Below are 21,913 nucleotides of genomic sequence, written 5' to 3' on the forward strand. Positions count from 1 at the left end.
ATGCTCAAATAAACTGGTTAGTCTCTAAGGTGCCACAAGTACTCCTTTTCTTTTTACTTGTTTTAAGTTAGACTAGTATACCAAATTTTACCAGAGCACCCTGTTATCTATAATTCTGTGAAGAACATGTTGAAAAGTTAATTAAATAGTAATAATAATAACAGTAATAATACTGAAGACTGTCAAATATAAGTGTTCTTAGGTGTTCTCAATTTAACATTGTTTAAGTTAAAAATACTTATCATTTCCCTCTTTAAACTGAAATATATTTTGCACTTAATGTTTTCTGCCTGAGGATTCATTGATAACAAACCTAGCCCCCAGTCCTGTAATGATAGTGTTGATAGACCTCTGACCTAAAGCAAATCCCCACTGATTTCTGTGGAGCTTCATGCAGATAAAAAAGGTCCACCAATGTCTTCATGAAGAATCAGTGTTGAGCCTTTCAATGCCCCTTTGAGGCAGTTAAGCCTTGCTAGTTTTACAGTTAAGGAAACTGAGGCCCAAAGTAAGTGCTCAGTTACACATGGTGCAAGTGGCAGAACTTAATAGAATCCACCTCTCCTTATTGCCAGTCATTACTTCAAGCCTATCTTTGCGTATGAATCTGGGTAGCGACACATGTCGAGGTTTCTTGTCAGCCATTTCTTCCGGTGGTAGGAAGTTAAAATATTATTTAAAACCTACAAATATTGATTCTGTTTGTATTATATCAGAGTGAAAAGATACGAAGTGTTGAGGAATTGCAAACAAATGAAGGTGATGTGTGTAGATTTTAAGCAGGCGTGTGACAGAAGAAATGAGGCTACATGTTGGAATAAACAGTGCCTGACTGCCCACAAAATTATTCCCAGGTAAAGAGTTTTGTGCGTTGATTAAAGGGAGAAATATAGTGTGAAATAATAAGAGGGTTGCCTTCGGCTGTAATTGGTTACTCTGTTCCATTTCATTAACTTCAAGTTCAGAATAAGGCAATGAAATTAGACATTGATTATCTATGATGTACAGATAAGCTACAACATGGATTCTGAACTTGGTGGTTGCAAACAGGTCTGGGGGATTCTGACCATCCTCCCTTTACTTTATGGCTAGATGGCAAAGAGGTCCTAAAGCATTTTTGGTTGTTAACATGCTGAGAACCCCTTGGCGAGGAAATACTATTGTTGTGAGGCTTCTGTCTGTCTAAACTAGCGCACGCGTCAGGCTCCCAGACCAAGATTATATCTTGAACATATGGTAAACTCCAGAAAAATAAAAAGTGACAAAGGAAATGGACCAAGGTGAAGGAGAGACTACTGTAAAGTTTTTAGAATACAGTCCTGGAATTCTGACTTGTGTTCTTCCAATTCACTTGATGTGACCCTTGGGAAGTTAACCTCTGTGCCACAGTTCAGACCTCTGTAAAACGGAGCATTACTAACTTTACAAAATACTTTGAGAGCCTCTGCTGAATGATGCTAGAAATGTGCAGTGGTGGTAGTAATAATGAAATTAAATGAGGTTGCATAGCGCTGTGAGATTTGATACATGATGTGAAATAATAGATGGAAAAACTGTTCTAGTAGCAGTAATTGGAGAATATGAAAGCCACTCTGAAGAAGGTACATTATGAAATGTCTTCAGTATAGTGCAGTGTAACCTTAAGGAAAGTGTTGAGGCAAGGACTAGAAAATTGCGCTTTGTAAATGGTGCTGATGAGAAGACTCACTTGGAGAATGAAGTTATCATCCCAGCAGAAAGTGAGATTAGGCAAGCACATGCATGACTGAGGGTTTCTAAAGCTGAAATGTGAAGGGAAGTCCAAGTTCAGATAAAGGAACCAATGTTTTGCAGATGCTTTGGGAAGGTCAGTTATTTGGCAACTGCAGAAACTTGACATAGCCTGTGGAGGGAACTATCTCAATTTATCTACTTCAGTACTTTACGAACATATCATAGTTAGGACACTATATTGGGGCGCTACTAAAGCCGCCCTCTTGTGCTAGGTCCTGTTGTGATGCTCCCTGGGGATACCCAGGGTTGTGAGGTATCCCGCAACTTCCTCCCCTTAGCAATAGGGAGCTTTGTCCATCCCTGCCAGGTGACTGCTGTGACTGCTGACACGCCGAGTCACAGGCAACACAAGCACTTTCCTCTCAGCCCAGGTGTGCACCACTGTCCCTCTGCAACCTGACGCATTTCAGCCCCAGCTTCTCTGACCATCCCCCTGGAGTGTGGAGACCGTATCCAATGGACACTCACAGAATTACCAGACCTGCTGTTCCCAAAGGAGCGGTTCCGCCACAGCTTACTGGTTACACCTTAGGTTCTAGCTCTGCTTAACACAGAGCATTTAGATTTGTTTGTTCCGTAAACATATTTTTGTTTTCATTATAAAGAGTAGATATTTAAACTATAGCAAACAGGATTAATGGAAACAAAGGTTATATATAAAATCAAATCATAACACATTCTAGCACTTAAGCTTAGCTAACAAGATGCACTCTTGTCCAATGATGCACTGCTTCCCCCAACATCCTTCTCACAGCATTTTCCAACCAGGATGCCTGAGACCCTCTCTTCATGAGATCAAGCCCATTGGCAACTTGTCTCCCCAGATGCGGGATACCATGGCATCTTTCTGCACCCTTAGATGTGTCCAACCAGTCATTAGTTCTTCAGCTATGAAACAGGGATATTACTCCCTCCCCCATTTTTTTTAACCTCTTCCTTTTAATTTTTCTTCCAAAGTCCCTGCAAGATCTTCATTGGCATTTGACGTAGAATGCTAATAAACTTCTGTGGTCACAGTGGTCAGCTGCAGAGATAAGTGTCTCCCACCTCCTGTCTGGAGGAGTAGGTCTCAAGGCATGCTACCTCTGGGTGACCTGTGTTTAACTACAAGGCCTTAAGAACATAATTTCCACTGTGTGTGTCTGTGTGTGCACACATCTCCTTACATATTACCCTCCCATAAATTTCGCAGAGATGATGACCACCAGTGTGTGACACATGATTTCAGTGAAAATGTTACAAGACCCTTTTTGGTGACTTCGAATGTAAATGCCAGACTTGGAGGGTCCCTGTAATTCTTATGCACCCCTGTGCTGTCTGCCAGGTGGCATCAAGAGATCCTTGGGTCACAACTGTACAAACACCCAGTAAGTTATGGTCTCTGACCCAAAGAGCTTGTGGATATCTAAACTCAGGAACAGAGAAGGGAGTGTGAGGAAAGAGTAATAGGAACATGAATTTATATAGACCAGAGTATACAATTAAATTGGGTGGCTTTATAAAAGGTGATGGAAACATTTAATGTGTTTCTCTTAAAACTCTTCAAGACATTTCCTGCATCTTTGCACAAATAATTTTGTTCTTTAGCAACCTCTAAACCTTTTCCAAAACACAATGTCCTTTTAGAAACGTAATATGCACAACAGCACGTGTTATTGCAAATGAGGTCCAACAAGAGCTTTATATAGTAAAATAACTATTTTTGTACCGGTTTTACTTCAGTTTATGGATTCATTTTATTTGCAGTACTGTGCCCCAGCACCTAGCTTTGCTTCACTCCACTTGTGACTTTCCTGAGAATGTGCTACCATTATCTTGCAGATAGTAAGCCCTCCACAGCACTGATTGTACAGTGCCCAGTCCAGTGGGGTCACAGTCCTGACTGGGACCTTTGTGCACTACCATTACAGTCCTGTTTATTAATAACAAAGGTACAATTGAAATAAGTTTTCCGAGAGCAGCATATAGAGCTGCTGCTAGTTTGACATGGCTACCTGACCCCTAAACCTCCTATAAAACCAGCACACCTAGCAACATGTGCTCCTGACCTCCTACCACACCTCTGTGTATGAGTGCCCACCCATTTACATGAGAGTCAATGGAAAGGATGATTTCCAGCCAAGACTGTGGAGTTGAGGCTAGGGATTTATCTATACAGAAAGTTGTCCATTTCTCATTCTCACACACAATGGTTGCAGAGCATGAGTCTGTGTAGCCTAAAACCACATTCTGGATTTAAGAAAAAAAATTAACTTCCAGCCCTGAGTCTCTTCTCTGTTGAGAGGCTGGTGGGATGGTGCTCTGATGTTGGAAGCAGCTTTCACAGCAGCACCCAGAACGCTGACAACCAGAGTCCTTACTGATTTTTTTTTTTTTTTTTTTCCTGTGTGGAGGGGCACTCTTCTCTTTGCTGCTCCCTAAGGCTTCAACTTGGGAGGTGGGGGATACTACAGAGAAATGGGCCACTCCTCCCCTGTAAGCCACATGCATCTTTTTGAACTGGAGAGAGATGAATGCTGGCAGCAGGAAATCAGTGGTTAGGAAGCAGGGAGCCTGTTGAGAGCTGTGTCAGCACTGCAGGGTAAGGAGGCTGCCCCTGGCAGCTGGTCAGGACACATTCATGGGAAAACCCTTCCCCCATGTAGCTCTTTAAAAGAAATTGTTGGCTGCCTACAGCAGTTCCAGTGTCATGGTGGCATCCAATTTCTTGCTACTCCCATCAGCGTGGTTAGACTCTGTGGAGCCCTTCCACCCAATTCCTCTGTTTGCTCCCCACAAAAACAACAACAAAATAATATTGGCTTCCCAGTGGAGGGAGAATAGATCTCTTAGGAGAAGTCATAGCCTGGGACTTGAGATCTAAGTACTGGTGCTGTTCAAATGTATGCTGCCCCACAAGCTATCAGAGTAGTGGCCAGGCCCATGACTCAAGTGAGGAAATGGTTGGAGAAAAGTGAGAATGAGTCTAATTTTGTTTTTGTCTCAAATCCAGTTAGTATCTAAAACTAAAAATGTTACATTTGGAAACTGTGAACTCCCTGCTAAACTGTCATGTTATTAATGTCATTGTTTTTATAAATTCTGCTTGTGCAAACCTCAGTATATTATCCACAGTTTTATAGCATTTTCTGTTGATAGTGACGCTAATTTTTACTTGCTCATCTTAAAGTGGGAGTATATTAAATAGTCCTTGTTTGTTACAGTATCCACTGTTAAAATCTGAAAGGAAGGACAAGTAGAACGGTGAACAAAAATGACCTTAAATTCTGCCAGCTTTCATTATATTTTCATATTTTGGTATATTTCTATTTGATAGATTTCATAACCATAAGGGACAGTCGTGATCATCTTCTCTCACCTCCTGTATAACACAGGCAATAGAACTTCCCCAAAGCAATTCCTAGCGCACGTTGTTTAGAAAAAACATCCAAGCTTGATTTAAACATTGCCAGTTCACTGCCACCCTGGGTCAGTTGCTCCAGTGTTAAAAATTTGCATCTTATTTCCAGTCTGACTCGCCTTGCTTCAACCTCCAGCCTTCAAATCGTATTATACCTTCCTCTGCTAGATTGAAGAGCCCGTTATTAACTATTTGTTCCCTGTGTAGGTACTAATGAACCTTCTCTTTGTTAAGCTAAATAGATGGAGCTCTTCAAATATATCACTAAGGCATGTTTTCTAATCCTTTAATCATTCTCGTGGCATTTCTCTGAACATTTTCCAATTTATCAACGTCGTCCTTGAACTATGGACATGAGAAGTGGATGCAGCATTCTAACAGTGGTCACGTCTGTGCCAAATACAGAGGTAAAATAACCTCTCCACTCCTCAAGATTCCCCAGTGTGTATATCCCAGGAACTCATGTTCAGCTGATTATCCACCATGACCCCCAAATCTTTTTCAGAATCATTGCTTCCCAGGATAGTCTCTCTCTCATTCTGTAAGCATGGCCCACATTCTTTGTTCCTAGACGAATACTTGTAATATTTAGCCATATTAAAACACATTTTGTTTGCTTGTGCCCAGTTTACCAAGCGATCCAGATCACTCTGAATCAGTGACCTGTCCTCTTCATGATTTACCACTCTCTCTCAATTTCTGCAAACTTTATTGGTGATTTTGTTTTCGTTCAGGTCATTTGATAAAAATTTTAAATAGCGTAGGACTGAGAACTTATTCCTGTAGGACCTCACGGTAAACACACTTGTTCTGTGATTCCCTGATTACAAATACTTTTGGAAACCTATCAGTTGGGCAGTTTTTAATCCATTTAATGTCTGCCGTGTTAATTTTATACCATTCTAGTTTTTTATTTAAATATTGTGGGGTACCAAGTCAAACATCTTACAGAAGTCCAAGTATATTACGCCAACGCTATTTCCCTTATCAACCATACTTGTAATTTCCTTTTTTTAAAAAAAAGTTTAGTTTGACAGGATCTATTTTCCAGAAATATGTTGATTGGCATTAATTAATCACCCTCCTTTTATTGTTCATTAATCAAGTCCCATATCAGCTGCTTCATTATTTTGCCTGTGACTTATGTCAGACTGACCGGCCTTTTTTACCTGGATCATTCTGTTTACCCGTGTTTAAAAATTGGGTTAAGAGTAGCTTTCTTCCAGTCTTCTGGAACTTTCCCAGTCTCCTAAGATTTATTGAAAATCAACATTAGCAGTCAATCATGTTCCTGAGCCAGGTCTTCTAAAACTCTTGGCTTCCAGCAAATCTGTTCCTGGGTCTGCAGAAGCCACAGTGGGAGGTGCTACCTATACCCTGTAATGCTGGGGCTGATTGAAACTCTTGAATGTAAAACAGTTCTAGGTATGCATGTTCAATAAATAAGTCATCTTTCTTAATAAAAATAGCACCTGTAGCGCACATATTAAGGGGGATCAGCAGGGGGAGGGACCGGGGGCTAGCCTCCCGGGCCAGGCAGGAGGGTCCCAGGGTCCGGATGTGGCCAGTGGGCTGTAGTTTGGCTCCTGTCCTTTTTACCAGAGGTGGGCAAACTGCTGACATGGTACTGTAATTCTTACCACTAACACAATTGTGTATAGTCTTGAGGCCATTCAGTAACTCAGGGAATGTGAGCTGAATTTCACAAACCTATAGGTGTTGTTAAAGGATTTAAAAAAAAAAAAAAGCCCCTCTCTGAAACAGGTTTATGGATTGTTCCTTCAGCTTCTAACAGGGATGAAAGGAAGCTAAGTCAGCTGAGAGCATTAGTAACGAAAGTTCACACTGGCAGTGATGTAATAACCTTTATATGTCTTTTTCTTACAAAAAATGACTAATACAGTGTTTATGAAAGATTAGAGTTATAAAACCATGTTTAAGCTGCTTGATGGTCATTTTTAATTTTGCTATCCATGTCAATTGGAGTATTTTTTTTTCTTTTAATAGTTTACAAAAATGAGTAAGACAAACGGATTATCAGAAGATATTATATGGAACTGTAAAATATTGCTCAAAGAGAGAGAGGTGGTTCTAAAACTCATGAACAAATGTGAAGACATTTCAAATAAATTGACAAAACAAGTTACCAGGATCACTGAAGATGGAGGATGTGGATGGAACATAGAGCAACCTTCCATTCTGAATCAAAGGTACATCTGAATACTACTGACATACAGAAAACATTGTTTGATACTATGTACAGGTGGAGGCAGAGATTTTCAAAAATGTGAGCCTGAAATCAGGTGTTCGAGACCATGTTTAGTCACCTAAATGAAGGGACGGATTTTTTTTCAAAATTGTTGAACATCCAGCAAGCCCCCTTGACTTAAATAGGAGCTGCTTCAGTTCCTGCTTACCTTAGATGCCTGTGAATACAGTTGAGAGGTTAGGAACCTATTTTTGGACATCTGACCCAAATGGATTTCCTTCATGCTTTACAAGGTACATGCACTGGGCTCACATAAATTTACCAAAAAAAAAAAAAAAACTTTGTGGGAGAGACATAAAAGAAGGTAAAAATGTGAGTTTTTGCCATTCATGCGTGAGGGAGACTTACACATGCATTAATTGGTAACGCCCAACTTTTTCATAAACTAGATAAAATAAGTTAATGGAATTACAGAAGTAAATAAGACAGCCTGCTGTGCATACTATGACTAAAAAGTTTTATTGAAATGTTATTAGAGCCTCAGCAATGGCTTAGGGTTTGTGCGTTACAGGGTTGAAATGTGTAGATGCCCTGATGTTCAGAATGTGTCAGAATTGACTCAGCCCTTCAACTTTACAAGGCAGATAAAAATAAGTTCTGTGCAGTTTGCTGTATGGCTCAGTTTTGAATGAGATCTTGCAAACTGAGGCCTCGATCCTACAAGCTTCTCTGCACAGCTTGATGCCTAAACCCACCAAGGAGCCCCCTTTGACCTCTGTGCTGCAGAGCAGCCCACCCATAGCGAGCAATTTTCAGGAATTGAGCGTAAGGTCTTGTGCACACTATGTGGTCTCCAAAAATTCCCTCTGTAGTGTATAGTAATAACTTTGGACTACTGTTTACGCCTCTGATTAAAAGAACAAATAGATATTTTGTTGAATTGTTTTGTTTTTGGTGTTAAATAAAAATAGAGTTGAGCTAACGCTTTCCCGGTGTGTTCAAAGCTGAGAAATGGATGATCATTCTTGACTGCATACCCTACTTTTCTTCTGTATCTCCTGTTCAGTTTTTAATTGTAAAAATAAACTTTCTAACGAGGGTCACTGTATGAGAGAGTGCTAATAAGTTGTTCTGCTTTACCAATAGCTGCAGCTGCATCACAGATTCTGTAATAGAACTAAAATGGTTTTTCCATATCTTTAAGTAATTATTGTATGTCAATCAATGATAAAAAAGACAAAATATACATGGCTAAAGGATAACAGTGTAGTTTCATTATTTTTAAATAATTATTAAAACGTATAATGGATTCAAACAACTAAAAACAGTTTTTTAAACCTAAGTGACATTTGTTTTGTTCGTAATCATGGGCTGGGAGAGACGTTCACGACTCCTGAAAGTGAGTTCTTGGCTCCCAAGTGGGCTTTGGGTGGAGTAAATGGTAGGAAACCGTACAATAAAACTTTCAGGATGACCATTGTAAAAATTTATTATTTTCGTGATGATCTTTCATATAGAAACAATCAGAAGGAGCTAAAATTGTAAACTATTCTGTTTTTTCAGTATGGAGCTCAAGCCATATCAGAAGATAGGTTTGAACTGGCTAGCACTACTGCATAAACATGGATTGAATGGTATTTTAGCTGATGAAATGGTAAGTAGAAAACTGAATATTTAACAAGTTTTAAACTGCTCATCTGACCTACTTTTATCTAAATAGTTCATATAAAATGCTTAAATGATGTGTTCCATAACCACAAATTAGTAACTTTACCAGTGGAAAATCACTTTAAAACTGTTGCTTTGAATTTTTTTCCTTTTCTTAAATTAATTGTGAGTTACTGTAGCAGTAACTAGTGAACTATTACTCACAATCTCACAATAAAAAGTCTTTAAATATTCTGAGGGCTATACCATTAATATCTATTGTAAGTCAAAAGTAGAAATGAGATTGTGAGAATTTCATTTATACTGTATTGTAAAATTAATTTTAATTTGGAAACCACAAGTTCCTTTGTTTTGCGCAGAGTTACTCAAACTGCAATATCCCTTTACGAGAGAAGGGCTTGAATTTCATAGCCTTGAATAATTGGGGATCAGATGATGGTTTTGGGTAGTGGAAGCCACTCACATAGCAAAAAGCTTGCTTGAGCAAGTGGATGTTTCTCACTGCAGTAACATCAGACATTTCAGGTGTCTAGCACCAGATCGTAATTTAACCCATAATAATTTTTTCAAATTCTCTTCACCACTTCTAAAACTGCTAGAAGATTGTGAGAAAGGTAGAATAGCAGAGACCCTCCCCTCCTTCCCCTGCCTTTCCCCCCACAGCGTTTGGCTGTCAGCTGTGAATTCCCTTCTTCCTGTGTCTCTGGTTGGGTTTGAAATGGTTTGTGAGAGAAGGTTATGCATTTCTGGGTTCTTAAGCGGCTGTCGCCTGTAATTCTGACCCTCGGTTACATTTACAAGTGATATGATTGGTGCTATTGGTGTGGATATTTCATTGGGACTCGAATAATGTTCCTTGATTTCCAAGTACTTCACTCTACACTTGACATTAATCCTACTACTACCTCTGTGTGTGGGGTAGATAAGTATTCAGTATTTTAAATAGAAAACACAAAAAGACAGCACAGTAAAAGTTGCTCGAAGCCTACTCCTACTGCAAAGAGCTTTCTACTAAATTTCTCTTCAGAATCCTAGTTTCTATCACTCTCTTGTCGTAAATACCTGGAATACACTTTACAAAGATGGTCCTTTTTATAAAGGGCGCTCAAAGGAATGCTCTGGATTTCAAATAATGGTCTGCACATCAATACTACAGGCTGTGGGAAGACCTGTCAAAAGTTGCGGGGAGAGGGGGAAATAGATTGAAATTTAAACTAAAATGAGAACATTACAAATGGATTATAAGAATAAATGAAAAGACAGATTAATCGTAATGAGGGAGGGTTAAGAGGAAGAGAGTCATTAAATGATTTGAGGATGATTATTTTCATATTCAGGTGAGTCAAAGGAAGTATATTGTCTAAAATATAGCTGATAAACACTAATATTTTTTATTTTTGTTACACCTTTCCACTGACTATGTGTAAACACTTGAGAAATATCAACTCATTCGTCCCAACTATGCTTACTTTTACAATGACTATATTAATTTTAGTTTAAACTGTTAATGTTTCTTCCTAGGGTTTAGGAAAAACAATACAAGCTATTGCATTCCTGGCATACCTCTACCAAGAGGGTGATAAAGGTCCTCATTTGATTGTTGTGCCAGCTTCAACTTTAGGTAAGTTAAGGATTTTGCAAGTATTTGTAATGAAATAAAACAATCCTGATTCACGAATAAAAAGATTATGCAGATTGAAGTTTTAAGATCACACCTTTTATATATACATTTTTACTTCAAAGGAAAGTTGGTGATGTAATTTTTTTATGCTAATGTTGAGTTTTCTAAGGGTATATCTACACTGCAATTAGATACCCATGGCTGGCTCCTGCTAGCTGAGTCAGGCTTGCTGGGCTTGAGCTGCAGGGATGTTTAATCGCAGTGCAGACTTTCTAGCTCCAGCAGCCCAAGTTCTAGGACCCTCCCACCTTGCAGGCTCCTAAAGTCCGGGTTCCAGACCAAGCCTGAATGCCTACACTGCAAACCAGCCCCACAGCCCGAGCTCAAGTCAGCTGCTGTGGGCCTGCCGTGGGTGTCTAACTGCAGTAGAGATATGCCCTCAGTGGCTGAAACTAAAGCTGTTAAACTGAGTTGAAGCCATAGCCTATATTGATATTAAATTTTTTTTAAGACACTTGCATTGAAATTACAGGTTGTAAGTAGGTACAAAAGTGATGATTAAAAAAAAAAATTATGTATGTTTTACAAAATGCAGCTACAATTCTAATGCAGTGCTCGTGTGTTAATTTTACTCTAACTTTGGTAGATTCTGGTCACTTAACACAGAATAAGACTGATATAATTGGTGGTTTATTTCTCTACCAAGGGCACTTAACTTAAGGGTAGATTTCATTTTTTTTTTTAAATATTACCGGACCCCTTTTGCACCACAGAATCCCCCGCAAAGGTGTACTAGATCCCTAAAAATGACTGGCTCTGTGCAGAGCTATCGATCTCTTTCTTTTTCATGATTATTAAACTTGCTCGCAATTTTCCTCCTTTTTTTAAAGAACATAAAATTTCCCTAACTGTAAAACAATTTTGTGGAATTTAACTTGTTTGCTTTGACCCATAGGCAGGATTTATCATTGGATAACTTCCTAGCTGATGTTTAAATAGAATAGTTTATAACTTCCAGGTTTTAAAGTGCCTATTTTAATTTACGGTATTGTGCAGCTAAATAGCTTGTCTTTTTCACCAACAGAAATTGGCCAGTAAAAGATATTACCTCACCCAGCTTGTCTCTGTTTTAATTTAGACCTTCTTGCTTGTCTAAAATAACTTCATTTAAATGTGCATTTTTACAATTGAGTCAATTTATTCCAATAATTAAAAGGATATCTTTTCTTTACGCCTGAAAGATGTACAGTGAAAGATCTTCTTTCCTGGATTTTTTTAAGTGATTTGTAAAGACTTGTGAAAGGTGCTGAATTGATCGCTCTAGAGATTGTAGTCCTTAGCCAAAAAACAGGTACAGTATAGGGAGGGCAAGGGCAAGGTATCTATAGCTGTGTTGTCAAGATGCCTCAATTCTGTCCTAAAGGTCCCTTTTAGGAGGCCATAGGGTAGTCCATCCCCATTCGGTCCTTAGACCTCTCTGCAGAGATGCCAGTTGTGATGATATGGGCATCTGTCCCTCGAGACCAACCTATGTGTCACATAAAACCACCAATGTCAGTTTGACTCGGTAAGATTGTCGGCAACAACTTTTGATCATTATCTGCCTGGACTTGAATGTAGATGTGAAAGAATTTCGATCACTTTTCCAGTTTCCGCATCAAGTTTTGTTATGAGGCTCTTGTAAATAAAGGTCTCTAGAAATAAATTTTTTAGAGAAATAAATGTCCATTCAGCCCAGAGTCTGAGTATTCTGCCCCGGGAAGTTGAGTTTTAACTAATACTGTTTTATCTCAAACATGATGTTAATGAGCAGAAAAAAATAGAGTCCTCGTAAATTTGTCTAAAAAGTGAGCTGTACAGGAGTAATGAAAATCCTCTTTAAAGATGTTTCTTTTAATTTTGTAAAAAACCTGATCTTTTCTTAATCCTCAAGCTCCTATATATTAGCTTCCAGTGAACGTGGGAAATATTTAGCATCTTTGTCAGCCATTTTTAACATTGTAAGATTTTATAACACAGAAATCCATAAAACAGTATCACATTTTTGCTTCAGCATAATTTCATTTGATTTTTAACTGATTTTTAGTCTAGCACTGAAGAAGGCTAAAATGTGTTGTGAAGTGTATTAGTTTATATAAGATTCATATATTGCTTTCTAATAATCTTTTACAGATAACTGGATAAGAGAGGTTAATCTGTGGTGTCCTGCTCTTGATGTCCTTTTTTATTATGGTAAGAAATCTATTGGTCTTGAAAATACAGAAGCAAAAACATTAGTTTTAAGGCTAAGCTGATAATGTGGTAGGCTGCCTGTGCCACATAATAGAACATGAAATAGACATTGAGCAGAATTTTCAGGATAATAGTTTAAATACAGATAGTTAATGCACAGAAAATATTGTACTAATGTATCTATTTTTTTCTTCCTGTAGGATCCCAAGAGGATCGTAAGCAACTCAGAATTGACATTAATAATAAAGTTGTAAATTTCAATGTGATTGTGACCACGTAAGTACTGTAATTAAAAGAAACCAGTAAATGAAATAAAAACTTTGCTCTACTGACCTCTAGTGGTATTGAGCATCATCAACTTCTTGAATATAAACTCATATTTCAGCTCTCAAACAAGGAGTTGAATTGGGTCAGCAGAAAGTACTGTCAGTTGATTTTTTTCAGTCTTACTGTTCAGATGGCCAGTGTCAAAGCTTAACACCTTTTTTGTGGTAGATATGTAAAACCGCTCTGACCCACAGCATGGTACTGGTAGAAGCTTCTACTGCTTTCTCTGCCTTCAAACAAGACACAGAAGGAAGAGTTTAGAATACAACCAAGAGCACAAGGAGCTACACAAAGAATGTCACCATCACTGGTAGCTCAAGATAGGTGGAAGAAGCTCACAAACTTGGACTATTGTGATACTGGATATCAACATCATGTAGCAGGAGTGGCCAAACTTTTTGGCCTGAGGGCCACATCGGGGTGCGAAACTGTATGGAGGGTCGGGGGGGAAGGAAGCTCACGTTCATCTGTAATTTGCCAGTGCCAAGTTATGTTCTGTGACAAATGGAAAAAAGGCAACTGTACCCTAAAGTCACCAGTATTATTGTGTCCCAAAGTCCTTCCTGTGCCCCTTGCAAATACACAGGGACAGATACTCAAAATTTGCAAAATGCAAACATAACTTGCTTTGGGCTTTACATCATTTATCCCATCTATATAAAAAAAATATTGGGGCTTATGTGTCTGTCCTCATTTGTGGCTCTCAAGTCCCTTCATTCTGCAGGTATGTGCCCCCAGATGGTTAAAATCAAACAAGAATGTGCCTTGCCGTCAATATTTTGGCACTAAATTTTCCATTAAATATTTTTTGGTCTCATAGGTTTTCTGCTTTTCTCTCTCTCTCGCTCTTTTTTTTTCTATTTTTTGTTTGATTCTGCCATTGACTTGACTTTATACTTTCAGATTTTTAGCTGGTTAGGTTTTCCTTTCCTTAATCTAAACCGCCTTTCACTCCCATTATCCTTCATTCTCCCTTCTTCCTATGTGACTGCTTTCCAGATTACTTCTTCCTGCTCCCACTTCCTCTTCCTCAGAAAGACACCTATCAGTCACTCACCTTAGGAACGAAGAGTTAAAGGTGAGGCCTGCTCACCAGACCTAAATTGGAGCTGGTTGATTGATGCAGGACAGAGGTTTTGGTGTCAGACAGGACCATGGGACCATCCCCTAACTAGATGGAGAAATGTGCAAATGCAGGACCAGTTGTCCCTTGTGCTGTTGGAGATGGGAAGGAGTCATTCAACCTGTTTGGAATTAGTTTAACTCCTAGAATCTGTGCCTAAGTTCACAGGCACACTGCACCTCTTTAAGTGCATGTTTAAAACTTAAACCTCTGCACATACTCAGTAATTTGTAAATATGCATAACTTGGTTCTCTCAAACAACTTTTTACGCCTTGAAACATTCTCAGTGAAGACTGAGTTTAAAACCTCAGAAATGTAATAGTCCTGTTTTTAAAAATGAGAGAAAACATTTAACAAAGTAACGTGAATTTTTTGAGTCAAGAAATTTGTGTATTGCACCCTCACAGAATTCTGATGGCCATAAGGATTTTGCTCAGAATGTAGTAGACCAGGGGTGGGCAAACTTTTTGACCTGAGGGCCACATCTGGATATAGAAATTGTACGGCAGGCCATGAATGCTCACTAATTGGGGGTTGGGACCAAGGGGTTCAGAGGGCAGGATGGGCATCAGGGCTAGCGCTGGGGCAGGGGGTTGAGGTGTGGGGAAGGGGACTCAGGGGTGCAGGCTTCAGGCGGCACTTACCGGAGGCAGCAGCAGCATGTTCCCCCTCCAGCTCTGGCATGGCCAGGCAGTTCTGCGTGCTGCCCCATCCGCAGACACCACCCCTGCAGCTCTCAGAAGCAGCGGCATGCCACTGCGCCCTTCCCCCCCACCCCCGGCTCCTACGCAGAGGCGCGACGCTGGGCGGCTCTGCATTCCACCTTGTCCACAGCCGCCGCCCCTGCAGCTCCCATTAGCCACAGTTCCCGGCCAGTGGGAACTGTGGGGGGTGGCACTTGGTGTGGGGGCAGCATCTGGCCCTGGCCCTGGCTGCCCATACACATAGGAGCCGGAGGGGGAACATGCCGCTACTTCCAGGAGCCTCACGGAAAGCCCCTGACTCTGCTCGCTGGCTGGAGCGTGAAGCGGGGCAAGTCCCTGACCCCGCTCCCTGGCAGGAGCTCGAGGACCAAAATTAAAAGGTCCGATGGGCCGGACATGGCCCGCGGGCGGTAGTTTGCCCACCCCGTAGTAGATATTGAGTTCTATATTGAGAATTGATTATGGAGAATATTAGCTTCTTTTTTGGTATTCTGTAGTTGTCAGCTCCAAACTGTTGTGGTTGGTCTCTTTCAAAGATACTGCTTATTGTGACATTATCATTTTGTTTAAATGTCTGTTATGTCATACTTTTAGGGCTTATAATTTAACTGAGTTTAAATTGCAGTATACCCTATGTTAATAGAGGTATTAAACAGTCACTTATTATATATTCCTCTGATAGGTATAACTCCGCAATTAGCAGTGCAGATGACCGTAGTCTGTTTCGCCGGCTGAAGCTTAATTATGCAATCTTTGACGAGGGTCACATGTTGAAGAACATGGGTTCTGTACGCTACCAGCACCTAATGACAATTAACGTAAGAGATTTTTTTTCAAGTAGTCCTACCCTCCGTTTACTCGTGGGGGCGTGATGATATTTTGGGCTGAAACAAGAAATAAAATTTTTAATATAAGGCATTGTATGTTTCAAATTTAGGAACATGATTGCATGCAACTAAATGCCAGTCTGGATATAGAACTGGTTCCTACTTTGGTAACTGTAAATGGAGATATATTTCCCAACTAAATATAAAGCATCTTATTCTCACAGGATCTTTCTAAGGTAGTAGTTAAATTTTAGAATTTTGCTTGATTTCAAAGTATTACTGAAATATAAATTGTCTAAGATGCAGTGACCACCTGTAAGTAGTTCTCAAACTATAGAAAAGAGATTGTGCCAAAATGATAGGATAGTTGGGTGTGTATGAAGGGTTTACTACTCTGGTTAATATAAATCATACAAATTAAGACTTTGTAAGAGGTATGTATGTGCAATTCTGAAAAGAGACAATAATTATGCTGATGAGCTGTTTGTTAAACTCTTTGAAAACATGCCATGGTCTAAAGTTGGGGGAGGAAGAAACATGAGGATTTCAGGTGTCACTTTTCAACTACAATTGACTTGAACAGAAGAAAGGTATACAGCAAATCTCATGAGGTAAATTTCCAACTTACTCCTTTCAAAAAGTTCCAGGCTACCCAGCGTTTCTTGTAGAAGAGGCAAAATGTGGCTGTAAGACAGATCATCCATTCAGAAAACTTGAGGCATGTTACTCGGTTGGGCCATGGTGAAAATTTCCACGTGGCATGCTCTGCTTATTTTGTTAAGAAGCTAACATCACTGGAAACTAGTCTATTTGATGCATATTGTGGACATGAAATATATGGTTGGAAAAAGGGATAGAACTGAATGCTAAATTCCTGTCTTCTGTGACTTTTTCAGCACAAAAAGTTGCCTAAGCTATTCTTTAGAAGGAAAATGATAATTGCTGTGGTAGTCATGTCGTGTTATTTTTGTGACTTTTTTCATATTGGTCAAATAGGCAAAGAATCGTCTGCTGCTAACAGGAACTCCAGTTCAAAATAACCTGTTGGAATTAATGTCTCTGTTGAATTTTGTCATGCCACACATGTTCAGTGGTAGCACCAGTGAAATCCGGAGGATGTTCTCTTCAAAAACAGTAAGCAGTAAAAATACTTGTTATTTCAAAAGCATACTTCCATTGCTGTAATACTCCTTTTTTATAAGGTTTGGTTTAGTTATTAACCTGTTACGGGACCTTGGTACACCCTTGAAAACATCACATCCATACAGACTAAACCAAATGGGTGAGATTGTATTGTATCTCGGTGTCCCAAAACTCTTGTAAATTTTGGTTACATGAGACCAAAGGAGGGCACTTTTTCCCCTCTCTGGCTCATGGGTGATTGCATGCTCCAACCTGAGAGACAAACTAAGTAATAATAATGATATTAATAGAGTTGAGAATTTTCACGATATAAAACTTTAAATTTTTTCTCATATTTTTCTTAGAAAGCTGCTGAAGAACACAGTATATATGAAAAGGAGAGGATCGCTCATGCGAAGCAGATCATAAAGCCGTTTATCTTGAGAAGAGTAAAGGATGAGGTAAATCTGTTTACTTGCAGCTCTGCTAATGAATATGAAGTGATGTTGTAGCCGTGTTGGTCCCAGGATATGGAAGACAGGTGGGTGAGGTATATCTTTTATTGGACCAGCTTCTGTTGGTGGAGAGGACAAGCTTTCGAGCTTCACAGAGCTTTTCGTCAGGTCACTCTGTGAATCTTGAAAGCTTATCCCCACTCCATGAACAGAAGATGGTCCAATAAAAATATTACCTCACCCAACTCGTCTCCCTCAATGGATATGAAACATTTTTATTTTTGTAATGTAAAACATTGAGAACTCAGTTTTAGGAAACGTAATAGCAGTGAAGGCATTGAAAATTCTCATAGTATATGCAAGAACCTGTAAGGGTTGGGTGCCATTTTCTTGAGCCTCTGTCCCATACCTTAGACCCAATCAGTCCACTTTTCTTCATCACCAGAAATCTACAACTCCTTCCCAGTCACCCCACCCCAAAAAAATGAGGCTTGAGCTACTTTTCTTCTTCCATGAGTTACTCTTCTATTCCTGTTAGAACTTTACTTTTTGCCCATACTGCTTCTGGTGCTTATTGTTTCCTGCCTCTTTCTGTTTACAGCATTGTAAGTGATTGTCCTGATGGCATCTCTGAGATTTGCTGTACTGTTAAGCTGTAGCCACCAAATGAGTGGCCTCACTTATCACAAAGTCCTATTTTGCTTCACAGTAACATCGTTTTAATCAAAAGATTAACTGCATGTATACGGTATAGCTGCAACTGTGGATTTAAAGTATCTTGAGGTCCTCAAGGCCTTTTTTGTTCTGTTTAAGAACCCAAGGACTATTAGAGTGCTTGGTTCTGTCCCTGGTAGATGTAGCTTGTCACTGGCCCCTTCCATCTAGAATTGCCTGCATGTAAGAATTGAACAAATTTTAAAAGCATTAGCATTCTGAAGGGTAGAAATTTGATCCTTATCTTGCTGAGGTTTCTTCTTTCCCTGTTTGTTAATGTGCTCCCTTCACTGCTTAGTGTCATCTGTTAATAGTTAATCAATTATCAGGGGGTAGCCGAGTTAGTCTGTATCCACAAAAACAACAAGGAGTCTGGTGGCACCTTAAAGACTTCTAGTGACACCGTCAGAGGACCCAGCCACATCATCAGAGGCTCATTCACCTGTGCGTCTACTAATGTTATGTAGGCCATCATTTACCAGCAATGCCCCTCTGCCATATACATTGGCCAAACCGGACAGTCCCTATGTAAAAGAATAAATGGACATCAGGAATGGTAACATACAAAAGCCAGTAGGAGAACACTTGAATCTTCCTGGACATCCTGTAACAGATTTGAAAGTAGCTGTACTTGAACAAAAACACTTCAGAAACAGACTTCAAAGAGAAACAGCAGAACTAAAATTCATTTGCAAATTTAACACCATTAATTTGGGCTTGAATAGGGACTGGGAGTGGCTGGCTCATTACAAAAGCAGCTTTGCCTCTCCTGGAATTGACACCACTTCATCTGTTACTGGGAGTGGACTATATCCAGCTTGATCGAACGGGCCCTGTCAGCACTGGTTCTCCACTTGTGAGGTAACTCCCATCCCTTCATGTGTCATTATATAATGCTTGCATCTGTAATTTTCACTCCATGCATCCGAAGAAGTGGTGTTTTACCCATGAGAGCTTATGCCCAAATAAATCTGTTAGTCTTTAAGGTGCCACCAGACTCCTTGTTGTTTTAGTTAATCAAGGAACCCTAAGCAGAGATTTGTCTGATAAGTAGGAAAATACTTTCCAAATATTTTTAAAAATAGTTCTTTAACTTTGCAGTCTATCGACTTCTATTCTTAGGACATGATCCGAAGTCCACTGTGGTCAGTGAAAAGACTGAATGATTTTTAATGGTCTGGGATCAGGCCCCTAAAGAGTTGCTCTTAAATACACATTGTTGCAGTTCACCTTGTGGGCAATGCACAATTTCAAACCATTCATAGTAATGGTTATTCACTTGAAATGTTTATCTTGTCTCATCAGGTCCTTAAACAACTACCCCCCAAAAAAGATCTTATTGAGTTGTGTGATATGTCAGAGAAACAGGAACAGCTGTACTATGATCTCTTCAACAAACTAAAGAAATCTTTTGACAGCCAGGGTATGTGAGGGTCTGGTTGTTTTTCCCAAACTGTCTCTTAAATTGTACTAAGTTTTTGATTTGTGGAAACATCAAATGCTTATTAAAAATAAACATATTAGATTTTAGAAACCTCAAGTCATAGTTGCATAGATTAAATGTTGAATTTTTTTATTTCATTAAATCAAATGTGTGGAAATGATTGCAATATTTTTTTTGGTCATAGAGAAAAACTCAGAAATGGGCAATGTCATGATGCAGCTTAGAAAAATGGCAAACCATCCTCTCTTACACCGCCAGTATTACACAGCTGACAAACTGAAGATGATGTCAACGCTTATGCTCAAGGTAAGCTCATAGGATTCACAAACATACTGTAACTTCTCTGCATTCTTCTTTTCAGGATCTCGAATGAAGATGTTTGGGTGCCAATCACTTGATTAGAAGTACATATTTGTGAAACTTGATTTCTTTAGATTTTCCCAGTTGCATCTATCCAATGCCCAGATTGCACTGCAGGCATTTTAAAATTTGAAAATAAACTTCCAGATCAGCTCGAAGAAGACTTGCTTAGGAGAAGACATTTCTGGCCCCACATTAGAACTCTTTTCGTCAGCCACCTCATTTTCTCAATTGACCCTTCCTTCTCCTTCATACATGAAAAGCTTGGGAGAACAGTTGGGTCTGCCAGCATTTCCTGAAGGTCACCAAATGCGGGCTGTGGAGAACCAAAGTGGGGAAAGCATATGTACATGAACTGTCCTTTTCCTAATTTGGCTTTGATTAACTCGCACTGTGTTTGGATTAGATCTCTTTCTAAAACAAAAAAGTTAAAAACCCATCTGAAAATATAATCGGCTCCTGAATAAAAGTATAAATGTAACCAGTTTTTAAGGTACCCATGTCCGCTGCACCTGGAGCCTAATGCCTGGGGGGACTCCAGATGGGTGGTGGTGTGGTTTCTCTCTTCTCCACCACCCCCCAGTCTCCCCTTCCCATTTTTTAGCTATGGCTCTTTTCCTTTCCTCTTCGTGCCCAGGCATGACATCCCTCTACCCGCACTACAACCTGGGCAGGGCTTCCCATGTTTTCTGCCACTCATCCAGGGATTGGACTCCCCAGGAAGGAGTATTTCTTCAAGGGAAAAGGTCTGACATAGGGATAAATGGTCCCAGGGTTTGAGGGTGTGTGGTTGGTGGCTAGTGAAGTAAAAAGTCTCCCCAGTAGTTCTTCATAATTCAAGTTTCTGTAGAGTCTTATCCCAGATGACAGACATCAATCCTCCACCCTCTCCCATAAACAGAACTTGCAGAGTTAATTTTGCATTAGACCACGATGAACCAACTTAGTGTGTGTGCACAGGCCTAGTTTCTGGTGCTTTTGTTCTCTGCAAAAACATTGGATGCAACTGTAGTTGCATAGTCTTACTGGCTCTTAAGGGAAGTATAAATATGCCTACAGTGGAATGCATTATATTCACTTTGTTACCTTTTTTACTTTTAGGAACCCACGCATTGTGATGCCAATCCTGACCTCATCTTCGAAGATATGTCTGTGATGACAGATTTTGAGCTGCATTTGCTTTGTAAACAGTATGCTAGTGTCAGTGACTTTAAGTTAGAGATGGATACAATTTTGGATTCCGGAAAATTTAGAACACTAGAGCGCATCCTCTCTGACCTTAAAGAAAAGGTTAGCACTAAAAGAGTATTCTAGTTTAAATGTCTTCTGCTGTTCACAACTTTGTTTACCACTGATTTACTGAATCCCTATTAACAAGCAGCTTTTACATGCTAACTGGATTTTTCTATAGAATATTACAGGATATCTTATGACTTTGTGGCACCTATTTGATAGAACTGTAGTGCTGTTCCGTGTCTCACATGCAGTTGATTTAATAGGGGAAATTGCAGTCCTGCAAAAGTGTTCAAACAAGTGTGTTTAGGGTTGCTCAGTGTTCAGTGCTAACAGTAATGAATCCTCTTGCTTTTCTGAAAAAGCTGTTTTTTACCTTTTGTACTAATAAATGGGATTAGATATCCTAGTGTGTGTAAAACTGTGCAAAAATAATATTTAAAGTTTAGGGAAAATGAAATGTTTTTCCCTGTTTCCTCCAATAATTAGAATATTCATCCTGGAACTCTACCATAGTCTCTTAAGGTATGTCTCCACAGCAGCTGGGTGGTGTAATTCCTGGCATGGGTAGACATACTTGTGCTAGCTCCACTCGAGCTAGCACACTAAATATAGCAGCGTGGCCATGGTGGCATGAGTGACAGGTTGGACTACCTGCCCAAGCATGTACCCAGGTTTGTTGGGTGGCATTGTACTCAGG

General features: G+C 39.6%; 1 protein-coding gene across 9 annotated transcripts in view; it reads left to right on the top strand.

Moving 5' to 3' along the window:
* Positions 1-21,913, top strand: part of SMARCAD1 (SNF2 related chromatin remodeling ATPase with DExD box 1) — a 77,857-nt gene that overhangs the window by 50,420 nt on the left and 5,524 nt on the right. For all 9 annotated transcript variants that reach the window (XM_074950605.1, XM_074950601.1, XM_074950604.1 and 6 more), the window contains 11 exons: positions 7,181-7,383; positions 8,946-9,036; positions 10,572-10,671; positions 12,844-12,903; positions 13,104-13,179; positions 15,741-15,876; positions 16,882-17,019; positions 17,373-17,468; positions 19,482-19,599; positions 19,805-19,926; positions 21,082-21,270. In XM_074950605.1, coding sequence (XP_074806706.1) covers positions 7,181-7,383; positions 8,946-9,036; positions 10,572-10,671; positions 12,844-12,903; positions 13,104-13,179; positions 15,741-15,876; positions 16,882-17,019; positions 17,373-17,468; positions 19,482-19,599; positions 19,805-19,926; positions 21,082-21,270 — 1,329 coding nt within the window. The remainder of the gene's footprint in view (positions 1-7,180; positions 7,384-8,945; positions 9,037-10,571; positions 10,672-12,843; positions 12,904-13,103; positions 13,180-15,740; positions 15,877-16,881; positions 17,020-17,372; positions 17,469-19,481; positions 19,600-19,804; positions 19,927-21,081; positions 21,271-21,913) is intronic.

This window comes from Natator depressus, chromosome 4 (genome assembly GCF_965152275.1).
Source record: "Natator depressus isolate rNatDep1 chromosome 4, rNatDep2.hap1, whole genome shotgun sequence".
In the NCBI taxonomy this organism is placed as follows: domain Eukaryota; kingdom Metazoa; phylum Chordata; order Testudines; family Cheloniidae; genus Natator; species Natator depressus.